Source organism: Mustela nivalis (genome assembly GCF_964662115.1).
Source record: "Mustela nivalis genome assembly, chromosome: 4".
NCBI classification, from domain to species: domain Eukaryota; kingdom Metazoa; phylum Chordata; class Mammalia; order Carnivora; family Mustelidae; genus Mustela; species Mustela nivalis.
The window spans coordinates 108,087,133-108,104,543 of NC_139023.1; the positions used below are offsets into that span (position 1 = coordinate 108,087,133).

Below are 17,411 nucleotides of genomic sequence, written 5' to 3' on the forward strand. Positions count from 1 at the left end.
AAAGATTCCTTGTATTTATAAAGCTGTCGTGTAGTTTTCAGTCTTCGTTTTAAGAATGAAGCATTACATTCTTGAGAGGGAAGAAGGTTAATTAATTAAAATGGAAGCTATTCAATACTTTTTAAAAAGAGAAATTAATTTCTGGGTTCTTTCAAACTCCCCATTGTCATAAAATATAATGAGAAATGCATTTCAAGTAAATTCTCAAGTCAACCACACAGCATCATTATTTACAGATACAAAATGTCATCCTTATAATTCAAATAAAAGTGCTGTATTTTTCCTACAATTATTCTGAAAACATCACTGAGAAGTTCACAGAGATTTAATTTCAAAGGGAAGGATAAATCATACAGACTTATGGAAATTATATGCACAAGATAGCATGGCACAATGAACACATTTTTTCACATGATTTACAGTAATAAATGACTCCTTTTATTTATTCATTTTTTAAATATTTATTCATTCTTAAGACTACTAACTTCATTTTCCTTAAGCAAGATTTACAAGTATAAAAAATAGCCTGTATTTGTTATGCTCAATTTTCCACTTAACTATAGTTTACATTGAATTGAGTGAAAATGAAGTGGTTATAAATATTTATAAATAAGTGAAACAAAAAAATTAACTTCACAGCCTAAAGCACATCCACAGACTTTATACTGCATATCTCATAAGGACATAGCAAAAAGATATGATAAACACTGCAATAATGGACTTTAGTTTCATCAAAATGATAATCTTATTAACTACACATTTATTACCCTAACTTCAAGTTTCCTTAGAGTACACAGGAAATAAAATTACTCTGTGCCCATAGAAATCACAGCAATATGAGACAAGAGATCACTATAAGTGTTTCTCCTATTGTGCCAAAACTAAGGGAAAGTCCAGAACAAAAGTACTCAAAACAGGCATTTCCTATAAATGCATAATTTAAGAATAACTAACCAGAACAAGGATTAAAGGATACTCAAGAGAGGCTTAAATTCTAGTAATATACACAGAAGGATAAGAATAAACTTATTAATGATCAATGCTCTCCAACTACATGCCAGCAATCTTTGACTATAACTCTGCAGAGGCTTTTTTAGTATGTATTGTTAAAATTAATCATATAAAATGTATCTTAAATGGTTCACTCTTGAAAACTAATATTATAATAAGCCATGATGTTCAAAAAATCCTAAATATAAAAATGCAAATTTATAAAGTATTGGAATTCTGTAATTAATTCTATAAATAAAGCTATCCTAGGATAAAAGGCAAAGGAATGAAAGGAACAGTAGATAAATTTATAATCAGTACTGGGGACTAGAAGCTGTAAGTTAAAATTCATATTAAGACATCTATATCTTTAGATGTAATATATAATGTTCCAGAAAAAGTAAGGAAAGGAGAATAAATGAGGCTAGCCTTACCATTAATACTACAAATCATAACTGAAAAGTTATAGTTTCAGTCTTTTTTCTACTTCCTTTAATCATAAATAAGTATGTTCATGACCTTATTTTCAATCTGGCTTATATACAAAAATCACTTTTTGAAGCACTGCCTATTATAAAAGGGCTATGTCTTTTGTACATGAAATCAATGGGGAAAATAAACAGTAAGAGTTATCCTAGTTATATAAATAGAACTAAATTCCTAGGAGACTTTAAAGGTAAATATTAAAATATGTGTTTTTGGCTCAGAAAATATATACCTAAGGAAAACCCAAGATAAGGCTAATTAAACTGAATATACTCAAGATTTTTTTGGATTTTATTTATATAAGTGTGGAGAGGAGAAGTAGAAAATTTTGTAATATGCCCATACCCAAGTTCTTGCTTTCTGTCTACCTGGCAGAGCAGTTTATTTTAGAAAGTGGTGAGGATGACAGTGTGACATTATGACAAATAGGAATGGAATCAATGCAAATGCAGTAGGCCAATCTAACTTTAGAGGAGATGATGGTTTTAATGAATGGATTTATTGAATTTCAAGTAATTAAAAATTTATTTGGACAGACCTAGATACTTTAAAAAACTGTGTTCGTCAGCATTCTCATTCAGAGACAGAACTTTGATAAACTCTAACTGAAAAGATAATATATATTTTTTCTAAAACTAAAAGTCCTAATTTCTTAGAAATTGACTATTGAAAGTAATATTTGTGATAGCAGAGGAAAAGAATTCATTTCCTTAACTTCTTAGTTAAGAATGGTATGGCCCAAATTTCCACTGGATCTGCTGAGAAAGCAGAGCTAAGTCATAACTGGCCCATGTTAGTATCTTAGCCTAAAAAAGACAGTGCTAACACTAAAAATGAAATTAGTTTCAAAACCAGAATTCTTAAAAAAAAGTTTTTAAGTGTATCATTGATATTTCAACACTTACGGCTATCGTAACATATGTTTCCTAGAGCCCTGCCCGTTTGAAGTAGCACTTCCTGGTCTTTGCTATTTAGCAGCTGCACCAGTGGTGAAATCAATCCGGCATCCACACATGGAATACGCATAAATTCTGAAAATAAGAGACATATGTAATTAAAAATCTAAAAATTCACAGTTTACATTATCATGTCCTTTAATAAAATATCTACCCACTCTGAAAGTGTTAAAAATGGCTTACCATCTGAAGGATCATTCTGTTCAAAAGTAACTCTACTAAATACTTAGTGAAATAAGAACACAAAATGAGTAGGGTCATATTTTTCTTTGTTGACAGTCTCTATCATAAACCCAAAAGATTTTTAATTAATTTTCATTATACCTAATTGATCAATATTTTCTTATAATAACGAATGTGCTTGGGAAGCAATATATGATGACAGGAACACTTGGCAATGTTCCTTCCATGAACCTGATAATTAAAGTACTACAGTTATAAACTAAGCCATCAAATTGTACAAATTTTCACATGTTCTCTTTTTATTCACTGTATGTTCTCTAAAAGGACAAAATATTTTTTAAAAAGATTTGAGTGTATCATTACAAATAATAGGTCCTTTTCAATTGCTAAGACCTGGTAGAATCATCTATTCCTTAATTCCTACTTTTTGTTTTTATGGATCACTCACATCTGCTGTTATACCCATAAATTCATAGGTCTCAAATACCAAATGTTAAGTTTTCTTATACTTCTAACACATTTTTCATTGTCTCCCAATGATACCATCATAGTCATGATTATTAGACATAAATTTTTTTATAGTGTCTCATGATGGACTATTACAAAATTGAGGGATAATAATGATACCAATTAATGAAAGTTCTCCAAATAATCAATATTGGAACCATCATTTTGGACATCAAGACGTACTGTAAGTCAAGGAACTTAGTCAACACAGACCTAATTCCACATCCTATAACCCATCCTACTAAATTAAAAAATCATTGTCTTTTCACTATTATTTTCAAGGGGGGGTTCACTCCTTAGTCTGTTCCACAAGTACCACCATAAGAAATCTTCCCTCTCTTTTTCTCCATTTTCAAATTCCTAGAGCACATCATATAAGGCTGTTATGTGAGCTGTTACGTCTGAAACAACTTCTTTAACCCATGACATAGCTATGAGTCACAGAGGTATTCTTCTCTACCTAAACAAAAGATTGCATTCCTATTACATCTCTTACTTACTTACCACTGTATTATTGAAAACTCTCTATAATTTAAACTTCCAAGATTTAAGAAGTACTTCTTACTTCTAAAGCTAATCTTTAAGTCTACTGTTGATGTTTTTTTTTTCCCCTTTCTTTCTTTTTTTTTTAAACTCCATATTGGGAGTTTTTCCTATTGGGAAAATGAATTATGCTCTAAATAATTTCAAGAATTCAATGACCATCTTCTATAGGGCATGACATATCAATCTACTTGTCTACCTCTTAAGTTAATGATCTCCTTGGGATCTTTATATATTTCAAATCTTAAAATAACATGTCACCAACTCAAATTAATCAACTTGAAGATAGATATTCATTATCTTTTCTACCTTTCCCTATGCCTAGTTTCCAACAGTGAAATAACTACTAAAATAAGAAATTTACAAATAGTCTGATTTGCACTCTTATTTCATAAATTTCATTTCCTTTGGACCCTTATTTCTCTTTTCTTATTTCATAACTGCTGTTGTATTTTATTGTTTTGCTTCTTTGGTTTGTTGTTGCTATGCTTCAGGCAATGGCAACATTGATGAGTTACTATTTTTGTTTGCTTTGATGCTCTAATGTTCTATATGATACCAACATAGCTTTCAAAATTCTGATGGTACAATCAATAATAGAGAGTAAATAATTATGGGAAAATTACAGAATCAAATAAAATTGTTCTAAACTTTTTCTTAAATACCAAAGCATACAAACACCATTAGTAGGTCAATTGTACCTCATTTTTTTTTTAAAGCATATATTAAATAAAATAAAACTAGTATATTCCTTGGCTTTCAGTGTAAAGGCAAGACTGCCAGTCCCTGGAAGAAGCAAACTCCCTTCTAAAACCTTCTGCTTTTCAGTCAGTTTGCTTTTTAACTGCAGACTGCAGTTCTCTTTAGCTAGTTTTAAAGACATAAAGTTATCTCCTTTAGGTGGATATATGTAAAAATAGACCAGGAACTTATAAGAAATATGTTTAAAATATTATATTCAACATACATTATTTATTTATATATATGTAAAAATAGACCAGGAACTTACAAGGAATATGTTTAAAATACTATATTTAATACACATTAATTTATACATATTATATATATAATATTATAGAGGTTATAGAATGAATGGCTGTCACAGTCATCCTTGTTCACAGGATTCCCACCACACATACCCCTAGTTCATACTACATGAACTTGTTACCTGAGCATAGCTGGTGAGACTCTGACTTGAGGCCAGACTATATACCGGCTGGCCAATAGCCTATCAGATGTTCTAGTTCAAAAATCTGCTAAAAAGGACAATAGCAAGGGACTGGGAAAAAAAAAAATCAGACCCTTTCTTCTTAATTTGAACTCCAGAGAACTGAAAAGTTCTTGAGGAGGGAGGGAAGGACTGTCAGGGGAAGGCTGAAACTGAGATACATGCAGAATGACAGTGAGTGAAAAAACCATAGTCAGGGGGCACCTGGGTGGCTCAGTGGGTTAAAAACCATAGTCAGTGAAGACACTGACTATGCAGTAGAAGAAGCCACTAAGTATTTGTATACTTCTATGTGCGTCTATACAAGATAAAATTCATTTAGTTTTTTGCATAATGTGTGGACTTCAACATAGAAATTCAATATAGAGCTTCAAGGAATAGGCACTGCTCTGTATTAATATCAACCCAAATTTATTAACATAAAGTTGATTTCTACTGAAGAGTATTTTTTTCCTTTGATTATAGTGAAACAATCAATAAATGTTTGATAGAATATTTCTATTTCTTTCTGAATCCAGTATTTTTTTTTTTTTTAAGATTTTACTTACTTATTTGACAGAGATCACAAGTAGGCAGAGAGGCAGGCAGAGAGAGAGGGGGAAGCAGGCTCCCGGCTTAGCAGAGAGCCGATGCGATGCAGGGCTCTTGGAGCTCAATCCCAGGACCCTAGGATCGTGACCTGAGCTGAAGGTAGAGGCTTAACCCACTGAGCCACCCAAGCACCCGGCAACATTCCTTTCTTTTTTGCTTTTTCTTTTCCAAACCTACTTGAATTACACATTCATTCAGCATCATAGTGAAGTACAGTACTGTGATGAAAATCATAGTTTTTTTTTTATAAAATCTGCTTTTATTATATCTACTTATCAAATATTAAATCCTTACATGTACATACTTTCCTCATTTTCAGCTGCCTAAAGGAAATATATCTATTTTACTAAAACTTTTTAACTCTATAAGCCTAATAAAAACATATGGAGTATTAGAGTCTACTTTAATGTTAGACTAAATAGTAATGTGAATTCTAAGTTTGAATTTTCTCTAATAACCTCCCTATAATTATTAACTATTAGTTTTTTATGTTTTTCATTAGAAGAACAAGGACAACTATGAGGTGTGAATACATAGGAACCAGTGGCTTTCACATGTAGGTTGCTGAATTGACATTTTTAATTTACACTGTATTGCCTTTTGTTAAAAAAAAAAAGTTAATACTGGTAACTGTAACTAATTCTTACAAAATGACTGAGGTTAAGCTTCCAACACTGCAATATCAATGTATACTTAAAGCTACTTGACAACCTGGTAAACTTTATTGGTTGGAAGCAGGTAATCAATTTTATTCAACAACTTTTCTAGAGCATACACATATATTTAATACTAAAATAAATATATACCTGTTATGGAGTAGAGGGCAAAATTAAAACAAATTTATACGACAAAACAGGAGAATTCCAGTTTTCTAGTGGTGGCTTTTCCACCACTTGTACACTTGGAACTCTTTTGTTCAGAGCGTTCAAGGAGAAAAGTTTGATAAACACTTTTAGAATCTGATAAAGCACGGATGGGGGAAAAAAGCATAATGTTGATCCAAATTACCGATTCTGTATCATTTTAGACTGTGATTTGGTTCTCAAGCTTTATAGGCATGAGGATCACCTGGTAGACTTGTTAAAACAGACGGCAGTCCCCAGTCTTAGAGTTCCTGATTCAGTAGGTCCAAGTGGGAGGATCCAACAATTTGTATCCTAATCAGTTCCTAGTGAATCTGATGCTGATGGTCCAAGGCAGGCAACTAGTGTTTTGGAGGAGTAGAGGAAGAGACACAAAGTAGTTCACCTTCTGTTTGCTTTTTACACATTTTAACTTCAGTTATCAGCCTAATCTTTCAGGTCATATGCTGCTATCCCTGCATTAAGACCACTAGTACGCTTTCTACTTCTATCATAAAATCTCATTTACTGAAGAGAAGTAAAGAAGAAGAAGAGACAAGGAGAAGCATAAGTTCCAATTATTATCATGTAAGTGTTTGAATACCAGCTTTACCACCTACTAGCTCTGTAAAGATAGGCAAGGTATTTAACCTGTTTTCTCATGTGCATAAAATAATCCCATCTCATATGGGGTTCTTATAAGAATTTGAAATAATATACAAAACACCTGGCACAACCAGGCACATTAATAGCAGCACCCGGTTTTAGGAAATTATTATTATTATACCTTGAGAGTACAATTCTGAAAAGGAGGATAGATAATTCCTATCTTGCTTATTTTTCCTTTGCCTCAAATCTGTCTTAAGTATATTATACAGGGGAATACTTTATTTAAAGGTATCAAAACCTTTTACTGTAATTTATGCTCATAGCTATGCTCCTACATTACACTTGCTCATGAAACTTCTTGCTAATCCTCTGGATTTTGTACATTAGTACATAATCAGGTATGTTAATTTTTAGAGTTTTTTGTATGTGCAAGAGTAAACATAATTATATTTTAAGATTAATCTGAATCTAAGAAGTATATGCTAATATTTCTCCTCTGTAGTTACACAAAATTTGCAGCAGAGGGAAGACGAACAAATCAACTTTCAATCTCTTTTTAACTCTGGTTCATATAATCTTTTTTTCATTGTCAAGTTCCTAACAGAGAAGAAAGACAAGCCTAATCAATGTACTCTGTTGCATCATGCTCTATTTCTGAAGATATTATATATTTTTAAAAGAAGATTCTAATTTACTTTCTCAGCCAATCACTTACAAAAACAATGTAATGATTAAGCAAGAAATAAGTATTTAAATGTATTCCATTTATTTTAATCAGTAGAGGTTAGTGATATGCTGTAACAAGCCTCTGACTAGCAGTATAAATTCTAAAAATTCTATTATGTCTTTAGAACATAGCTGTCTTCTATTAGGGTATTACTAGCAGCAACCTATAGCAGGAGTATTATTATGAAACTGTGACAAAGTGTTAAAAGGAGTAATATTATTAAGAAATATCATAGAGGAATAGCATTCATTTCACAAAAACTTACTATCCAAAATTTCTGAATATATGTTATAGTTAGTACGTAGACTCATTCTTAAGAGAAGAGATTTTAAGGAAAACACTGATTTCTGGAAATCTATACTGTAATTCCCATGAAGTTAAAAATGAACCATCTGATCTTAAAAATCAAGCTGTATTGCATCTAAGGGAGATTCAGGTAATGGTTCGTCTAGGTTAACAAACACCATCTAAAGGGGTTCCATTCTCAAATTAGATCTGCTTCAGGAGTTTTTTGTTATCCCAGGGTAATCACTGTCTATTTGGAGGGGTTCAAATCTGCTTGAAGCACACGAAATATTCCCCTATCACGAGGAATCTGAACAGTTATGACCAGCTCAAATCCAAAGGGCAACATAATGATTACATAATTACAGTAGCTTACACATGACATACAAACAATAGATGTCAGTTTTCATCCAACAACTAAAAAACAATGTACCAATATAGAACTTCATTGGTATTTGAAAGACATTTTGAGAGCCTCTAAACAAAGGAAAAAATTTCATTGCAATTTTTGTTTTGGTAACACAAATTAACAAATTGTTTTACTGGGCAAAAAACAACACATACTGATACTTTACAAGGCCATTTGCCATACACATTATACAAATGAAGCCAGAATTTTTAAAAATTTCTTTTCTTTGAAGTATAATATATGCAAATTGCTAAAGTAAAAGTCCTAAAAATAATACCAAACTTCAAAAATTGAGGCACACTAAAGATACTACATTAAGTATGGCCTGCCCTTAGGCTTAAAAACTGCTTTAAGAAGTCAGTGTTTTTCTCAAACTGAAATAAACACGTGCAAATATATCTGCTAAAATACAGTTCTTCCTACAGATCTCTCACTAGATAGAAACCATCTCTACTAGAATGGATTAGCTACTTTATAATCTAAGTTTTGCTGTCTTTGAGATTTTTCCATAGTATTCTTACATGAAGACTTCAGAAATAAATGTGCTTCATGGAGGTGAGTACAGAATACAGAACATCTATTCCAGCTGTATTGCTGCAGTTAGACCCCCTGCCCCAAATAAAAGGAAAATTTATCTGGGTATAATACAGACCAACATATACACATGCAAAACAACATAAAGGTGAGGTCTCCTGTGACAATAAAGATGAATGACTCAATAGCAAGCTCAAGAATCCTATTATCAAAGTAATACATGACACAGATGTGAAAAGAACTAGCAGTACTTTCCTTTAATTCTACTCTGAAGGAATGGAAATGTATGAATAGAATGACTGTCACTATAGTCATTTTCAACAATTATATGGGAAAACAGTCAACAAAAAAAAAAATAGAAGGAAAGGGACAATGTCTAATCTATAAAATTAAAACATAAATTAATAAAACATACTGACAAGTGAGGTGTAAAACTGAAGATGTTCCCAGGAGAAAAGCTCTTGAGGAAAACCTCACCATTTTTGGCTACTTCTGCTATGACGTTAGCTACTTTGGCTGTGCAGGAAGACTGTGGAATCAACAGACTTGCAAACAGCTGAAGTATTCCACTTCCTTGGATTTTTTCACTCGTTTCTATATCTGTAAGAGATACATACAAAGAAATGAAAATCTTCAACACTAATACTGACAACTTTATCTATAAGAAAGTCTTCAAGAATTTGCACCATCCATAACAGAAATTAGTTCAATGTACATTCAAGTATATACATTTACATAAGTATAAATATATTTATAATCTTCAATTCAACAAGTTCCTTTTATCTTGAGTTTTTATTTGCACAAAACACTTTATAATACAATGTTCTGTCTATCTAAAGTCAGATTATAAAGGAATCTTTTCTGAATATACCACTGCATACCACATTTACTTTTCAATGTTAGTTCCAACCTCGTCTATTCAGATTAGAAATGCTTTTTTTTTCTACTTCCCTTCTGAACTTTTTCTTTTTCTTTCTTTTTTTTAAGATTTTATTTATTTGAGGGGCGCCTGGGTGGCTCAGTGGATTAAGCCGCTGCCTTCGGCTCAGGTCATGATCTCGGTGTCCCGGGATCGAGCCCCGCGCATCGGGCTCTTTGCTCAGCGGGAGCCTGCTTCTCTCTCTCTCTCTCTGCCTGACTCTCTGCCTACTTGTGATTTCTCTCTCTGTCAAATAAATAAATAAAATCTTAAAAAAAAAAAAAAAGATTTTATTTGAGAGAGAGAACACAGAGAGAGAGTGAGAAGCAGACTCGTCACTGAGCAGAGAGCCTGACATGGGGCTCAATTCCAAGATACTGAGATCACAACCTGAGCCAAAGGCAGATGCTTAACCAACTGAGCCACTCAGGAACCCCTCTTCTAAATTTTTAATGGCATTACACACCACACACACACACACACACACACACACACATTTAAGGGCATTTTTAATATATATATTATATATTATATATTATATATTATATATTATATATTATATATATATATATATACACACACACACACACACACACATACATACATACAATACATATAATTTCTATGGTTTCCTACAATGCTAGAGCAATTTTTTAATGGCAATTAAAGGAGCAAAAAACTCACCTTATGTCATTTTATATGGAATTATACAGGGGAGACTATATAGTTCCAATGACTAATATGTTTTTCATATCAGTCATTCGAATGACCACTAATGAAGAGAAATAGTAAATAGCAATAAGGCCATGGTATTCAGAACTCTATTTGTTGATACAGAAATATAAGAGTCCCCTACTTCTTTCCCTTCCTTGTTAAAATACAAGTTGGCTTTCTATGAAACCAAGCCACTCATGGACCTGTTAGTGAAAGCATGCCATACTAAAGACAGTAAGAATACTGGAATGATGATAGAAGTGAAGAAAAACTCAAGGAAATAAAACTTAACATTACTATCTGACTCTAAACCATGAAGAGGAATGGCATGTGTTTAGAGTTATTAAGCTCATTAAAACATCCAATTTAAATTTGGTCCCTATATCCTTTACATGCACTGGATATACATACACATAAGAGGGAACTCTAAAGACCTTTTAAGTAAATGGCAGCTGCTGTGAACAACACAGAATAGGAAAATCATATTTAATAATCTGAGAACCTACTCCCCAAAAGTAATGTATTTCTTTATACTAAGAAATATAAACTATACTATACTTTTATGCTGATTGTCTAGTATATTGGTTTTCAAATTGTGAGTTCCAATCCATTAGGAACTCTGACATGGTGAACAAGAACCAGTAATTTCTTAAGAGAAATGGAATTAACATCTGCAACAACAAAAGAATAGAAAAAAATTTTGAATAAAGTAAAACAGTAACTTTGGTTTGAACTACGTGCATGCACATGTACTACTCCATGTAAAATGCATTTTTTAATAATAGAGTCTGGTCAAAAAAGTTAAAAACCACTGTTCCATGCACCCCTTGACTATGCAGGATTCTGAGCTAAAGAACCTTTAACACTCTCTTAACATCATCAAAAGAAGCTAGAACTGTGAAATGGATCTGAAGAAATATAAATTTACATGGAGAATTATACTTCCATGGATTTATTATCTTAAAAAGAGTTATTTGCAACTAGTTATATGTGTGTGCTCACCTAAAACATTAGTACTATAGATCAAATAACTAAGATTATCCAGTGTTGAAACTCCATCCATGCACTTCCTGTTGCTACCATAAGCCTATAACATTTTCATACAGCAAATACTATTTTAGTTTCTTTATTTATGTAGTAAAAGAAAAAGGAAATTTTGTAGATACTTAAAAATCACCTTATTAAGTGAAGAGAGCCCCAAAAAATGATGTAAATTTGTCTAAAGTCACTAGATCATACTAATCACAGAGCATAAACAGAAAATTCAGATTTGATGACACAACCAAACTGACATGTGTTTTACCTGGCATCCAATGGTTTTTTGTTTGTTTGTTTGTTTGTTTTTAGATCAGAAAACTTACTGAAGCATGATAGAGGAAACCTGCCCTTTTGTGTGCAGTTTCTTACTATGTTTCTTATAATTCAGATTATGAGAAACATAAACTACCTATGATGGGACTTAAACACAGAAGCTGTCTTTTAGCAACCATATTTATAAAATACAATGTAATGTTTTGCTTTTATTTTGTTTCTTGAACTAAAAAATAAGTTTTTAAGATACCACCTAAAAACCGGACACCAAATTTTCATTAATTGATTTTTCCTCCCAAGAAGTCAAAAAAGAACTGAACTCAATTTGCCATTTTAAAATCCTTCCTTTTCTGACCATTGCTACCAGAAGATGTATAACCCCAGAATGCTGGGGCAGATTGCCCCAGGGGTCTTGTCCCACCATCTGCTGATGCTGGGATGACAGCAAGAGTCTGGCATAAGGCATGAATCACGATTAGATGTGAAGCTTAGGCATTTGTGTGTGTGGAGGCGAGCAGTTAAGTGCAAATCACCCATGCATGTCTCATTTTAACCAGAACTGAAAGCATGACTTAACATCAGAGCTGAACTACCAAGGGCAAGGGGGGAAAAAGGAAACAAAAGCAGTATCAACTCCTTATATTCTAGCGAGTCTTGCCACAGGTTACAATCCAAGGAATTGGGTAAATAGCTCTACTAAAATGAGTGAAGATTTGTGAACAATAATTTTTTAATGCTACTGTCAGAGAAATAAAAGGGGAAAACAATGGTGGTTTTTTTTCCCATATAAATCTGATATACAATTTAGAAAAAAATCTAACAGGTATCCTATTAACCTGCTAGCATGTGGATTTCTACGTAGGTTTCAAATTTAAATTAAACAGCTGAAAATGAACTTCTTTCCTTTCACATAAAAACATGACGAAATACTGCTTATCACTAAAATACCACTGTACAATAAATAATAACAAAGTTTCAGTTTCACTTCATATTTACCTTCTGTACTGGCATTCTATTGCACCTCAAAAGGAATATTTATCTGTGAACGAAAAGATGTTCTCAGGTATTTGTGAGCACTCCTGAAATAACTTTAAAAGAACATTAAGAAGTAGTCAGTGGTTAGTGTTTGCAATCTAAATGATTGACTACTTGTAAAGAAACCTTGCACTATGGATCAGGAGTCTTTAAAAAAAAAAAAAAGAAGTAGACTTTTCATTATCTTTAGCCAGACTACTATTGACATTTTAACTACACTCCTTTTAAATGTTTGTAGGAATCAATTCAACATCTTTCTCCCCCTTCACATTTAGGTGCCATCATAGAAATGTTTGAGTGTGCCTACAAATTAAAGGCAGCTGGCAGTCCTTGAATTTTGAAGAACCCCATATATGAAGGACAATTGCTACTCCACAGTAATATCTGTGGGAGTGACTGCAGGAGTTCTATCCATCACAGTGGCCTTGCAGTTCAGCAAGCACTCATTCTGTCCCCGCAGTCCTATGTCCACACTCCACCTCACCTCCTCATGGCAAGGAGGTAACTTAGTTATGAAACTGGCAGTGAAAAGAAAGAACAAGAAAAGCAGGCAATCGGGTCAGAGAAACTTGAAAGAAGAGTAAATCAAGAAGCCAGGATACGGGGCGCCTGGGTGGCTCAGTGGTTTGGGCTGCTGCCTTCAGCTCGGGTCATGATCTCAGGGTCCTGGGATCGAGCCCCGCATCGGGCTCCCTGCTCCGCAGGAAGCCTGCTTCTCTCTCTCTCTCTCTCTCTCTCTATGCCTGCCTCTCTGCCTACTTGTGATCTCTGTTTGTCAAATAAATAAATAAAATCTTTGAGGAAAAAAAAAAAAAAAGGAAGAAGCCAGGATACAATGCCAATGCCATCTAGGAGAAGTTAAAGCACTACCCATAGAACTTCTCCGAGCCAATAAATAATCCAGCAGAAGAGAGTAAGTGGAATGAGAAGGAACCTATAATTCCTTCCAGAAAGGCTAATATTCCCAACAAAGCTGCTAAGTAAATATGTTAAATTAACTGACTTTACAGTTAAACACCAAGAGGAGGTTTTCAGGCATGCTACTAAGATAAGCTAAAATTTATGATGTTATGTCGGCAGGTAGGCTACATGAGAATAAATTAATGGAAAACATCTGAAAACCATTTTATAGCAAACTCCAAGTCAGAAAAATATAAATAATGACTGCTATTACTATAATACTATTAGATTTAAAAAATTAGATGGATAGTATTGTTTTAGAGTAATAAAAAGTGACTGAAGTTTTACTTAGAATTATAGGAACAATAAAGAAGTGGTATCTTCACATCCAAGGGATCCTTATGGCAGACTATGAAGAAAAGACTCAGATTTTAGATTGACTCCAAGGACCAGGAATATGACTCATGGCTCAAAGGGCCATGTCCCTCCTTCCCTAGGGAACTATGTATTACTTCTCAAGGGGTGGATTTTTAGAATAGGGTATAACAAAAGACCTGACCCTGTGTCTAGGCGATCTAACCCAAATGCAGGCCATCATTTCATCAAATGTGGTCAGAGTACCACACGGACAACTCCCAAATCCTCTCTTCTTTTATCCAACTGAAAGCAAAGAATTTGTACTTGCATAGGCCATAAATATTTAATATTTAATACTCCCCAAATCAAATTTACCCTTTTTCACTCAAATTCATTCTAGTCTCTATCTCAGTGAATGACAGGGAATCCATTTAAGCCGAAAGCCCTAGAGTGATTATAAAGGTGTCACTTTTAGTAAATGCCTTTCTATCACCCACACTTAATCAGAGCACAGGTTCCACAGACTCCATCTCACTAGCATCTTTTGTATCCATCCTTTCCATATCCAGGTCACCGTAAGTTCTCAGTTCTTACCTTTATTAGATCCTATAGCCTCTAGAAGAGTCTCCCTAACTTCAGCTACCATCCCCCATCTGTCACCTAGAGTGATAACAAAATAAACTTCCAGAAATGTAAATTTCCTGTCACTCCTCTACTGAAATCTTTAAATGATCCACCACAGCACTTAATGTAACAGCCAAGCGAATCTGTTGTTGGGCCCCCAGAGGCTAAGATGGCGCCGGGTGGCCTTCTCTTCCGGATCGGGAACCCACATGGCCGACCACAAAGGCGCCAAAGTGGCGGTTTCGGTTTCCCATCAGTTCTGTTTCCCGCGAGCCTCCACCCCCTGCAGGGCGTGTCTCTCCCAACTCCCGCCGACAGGGCACATCCCCATTGGCCCCCACTTTGCTGACCTCACTTCCCTTCCCTCACCCCATATAAGTCGCTGCCCTGCTCAATAAAGCGAGATCCTGCTTCGACAGACCTCCCGAGCCTGGTGTCGTTCCTCTGCGCGTTCCGGGTTCGTGACACTCGCCATCCCGCTCAGCCCCTAGTGGGGGTCTCCGGCCGGCCCCGCGACGCGCCCCACAATCTTGTCATATTTCCCAACCTGTGTCCTGATACTTCCCCACTGACATCCTATACTCTAGCCACACTAAATAACTTGTAATAATACAAATTAATCTCTTATACCTTCCTACTGCACATCTCCTCTCTGAAACACCAACGCCCTCCACTTTAGATAATACCTGCTCAGAACCTGTATCCTCACCTAAGGGTAACTGACTAAAAGCCATTCAATCTTTCTAATGGTATCTGACCAATGTAACAGCCACATTAAATTTATATTGAGAGCATTTTTTTAAAATTTCAAAGCAATTTCAAACATATTATTATTTTATCTATTTAATTTTAATTAAATAGTTTTTAAAAAGTCATGTGAGACAGCATTATAGGTCATGTTTTCCTCACATTACAAATAAGGCCACATGGTAAGATTATATTGGAAAAGGAAAAAGAATCCAGTTTTCCTGGTTCCTACAGTCTAGTGCTCTTCCTACCACAATTTATTTAAATATATGTGGTGATGACAATACCTTGACTAGATTCACCAAGGTATTTTGTGAGAAATACTTTTATTTGACATATTTTACAGGAGTAAGAACTGAAATAATACAACTGAGTGATAAAGGAATGTATATTTTGAGATAGCTAAACTGAGGCAGTGGTTGAAGGAAAGAAAGGGAACTTTAGGGAAAGGGAAGTATAGAGAAAATGAAGCAGATTTAAAACAGACTTAAAACATGTAAGAATATGCTGAGTATAAGATTAAAGTAAGGGCTTGACAAAGAAGAAGTGAACGTTTCTAAAGGAAAATAGAAGTATGAAGTAAGGAATGGGAAATAAATAAATGGGAAGTAAGGAATGGGAAATAAATAAAATGGTATTTCTTTCACTGGTGAAAACTTTTTTTCTCCAATAAGGATTTTAAGCAAAGGGACATAATATAAAGGAAAGAAAATGTATGCAGTCATGGAAAGAAAGAGGGCAGAACAAAGACCCATTTACACAATGACTCACCATCAGAAACAGGTCTCCTTAAAAGAGTAAGTTGTGACAGTCATTTTATAAAATTACAATAAATGATTTTGATAGTCTTGCAGTCATTTCAATTCTAGGGATAATGAAAGCTGTGTGAGTGGGAGAAGTTACGTGTTTGGAAATCACTGCAAGAATAAGCAGAGAGATCTACTAGTTTGACTACTTTCTTTAAAATTACAACTAACTAGGACATAAAATAGTTGCTAAAATAGTAAGAGTTCTGTGGTTAAAAACAAAAGATATTTACTGAGAAAGTAAACACCAGGAGGAAGTATTTTAATGATTATAGTAAAAGTTGTGTATATAATCAAAATACTGACTTAAAAGTTGAAAGTACTGAAAATATGGCCCCCTAGAAAATGTGGATCTTTTTTTAAAGGTTTTATTTACTTATCAGAAAAAGAGAGAGAGAGAAAGAGTGAGCACACAAGCAGGGGGAGCAGCAGGCAGAGGGAGAAGGAAGCTCCCCACCAAGCAAGGAGCCTGATGCAGTAGTCAATTCCAGGACCTTGGGATTATAAACTGAGCCAAAGGCAGACACCCAACAAACTGAGCTACCCAGACATCCCTGTTTTCTAAGTTCTATACCATATGCTAGAATTCTTTAATGAACAGAAAATCTATTTTAAAACCTATATATAAGAGGACCTACTGCAAGTAATACAAACTACCATATAGTCCAATATTATATCCCAATAGATGAATGTATTAGCTACAATTCACATAATTGTAAAATCTGAAAGTATAGCCAGCTTCATGAATGGTTTTCTGCTCCTGCTTCTTTTCTCTGAGTTCTCCTCAATTCTCTCCTCTTCTGTATGTTGACATTATCACATGAGCTCGTACCATGGAAGAAAAATGGCTGTCCCAAGTTCCATGTCTTATAGGAGAGCAACACAGAAGTCTCTTCTCTTCCCACACCTCTCTTCCCCACCTCAAAATAAGGACCAAAAGTACCAAGGCTCACATGAACTGAACCAATCTGAATTAATCTGGCCAGATGAATCCCATGCCATGTAACGATCAGTTTAGGCCTGAAGCAATTTCAGTGAATAAACACCATAACCTTGGAGGTGGAGATGAGGGTCATCTCTCTCAAATTTCATGGCTTCTTCCAAGGAG

At 34.2% G+C, this 17,411-nt stretch overlaps 1 protein-coding gene across 10 annotated transcripts in view; it reads right to left on the reverse strand.

Moving 5' to 3' along the window:
* The window catches only part of RAP1GDS1 (Rap1 GTPase-GDP dissociation stimulator 1), a 149,871-nt gene that overhangs the window by 78,614 nt on the left and 53,846 nt on the right, over positions 1-17,411 (reverse strand). For 8 of the 10 annotated variants that reach the window (XM_082729106.1, XM_082729104.1, XM_082729108.1 and 5 more), the window contains exons 3-4: positions 9,368-9,490; positions 2,382-2,507 (exon numbers count right to left, since the gene is read on the reverse strand). In XM_082729106.1, coding sequence (XP_082585232.1) covers positions 2,382-2,507; positions 9,368-9,490 — 249 coding nt within the window. Of the gene's footprint in view, positions 1-2,381; positions 2,508-9,309; positions 9,491-17,411 lie in introns of all 10 variants that reach the window. The other 2 variants (XM_082729111.1, XM_082729103.1) reach the window with 1 other exon arrangement.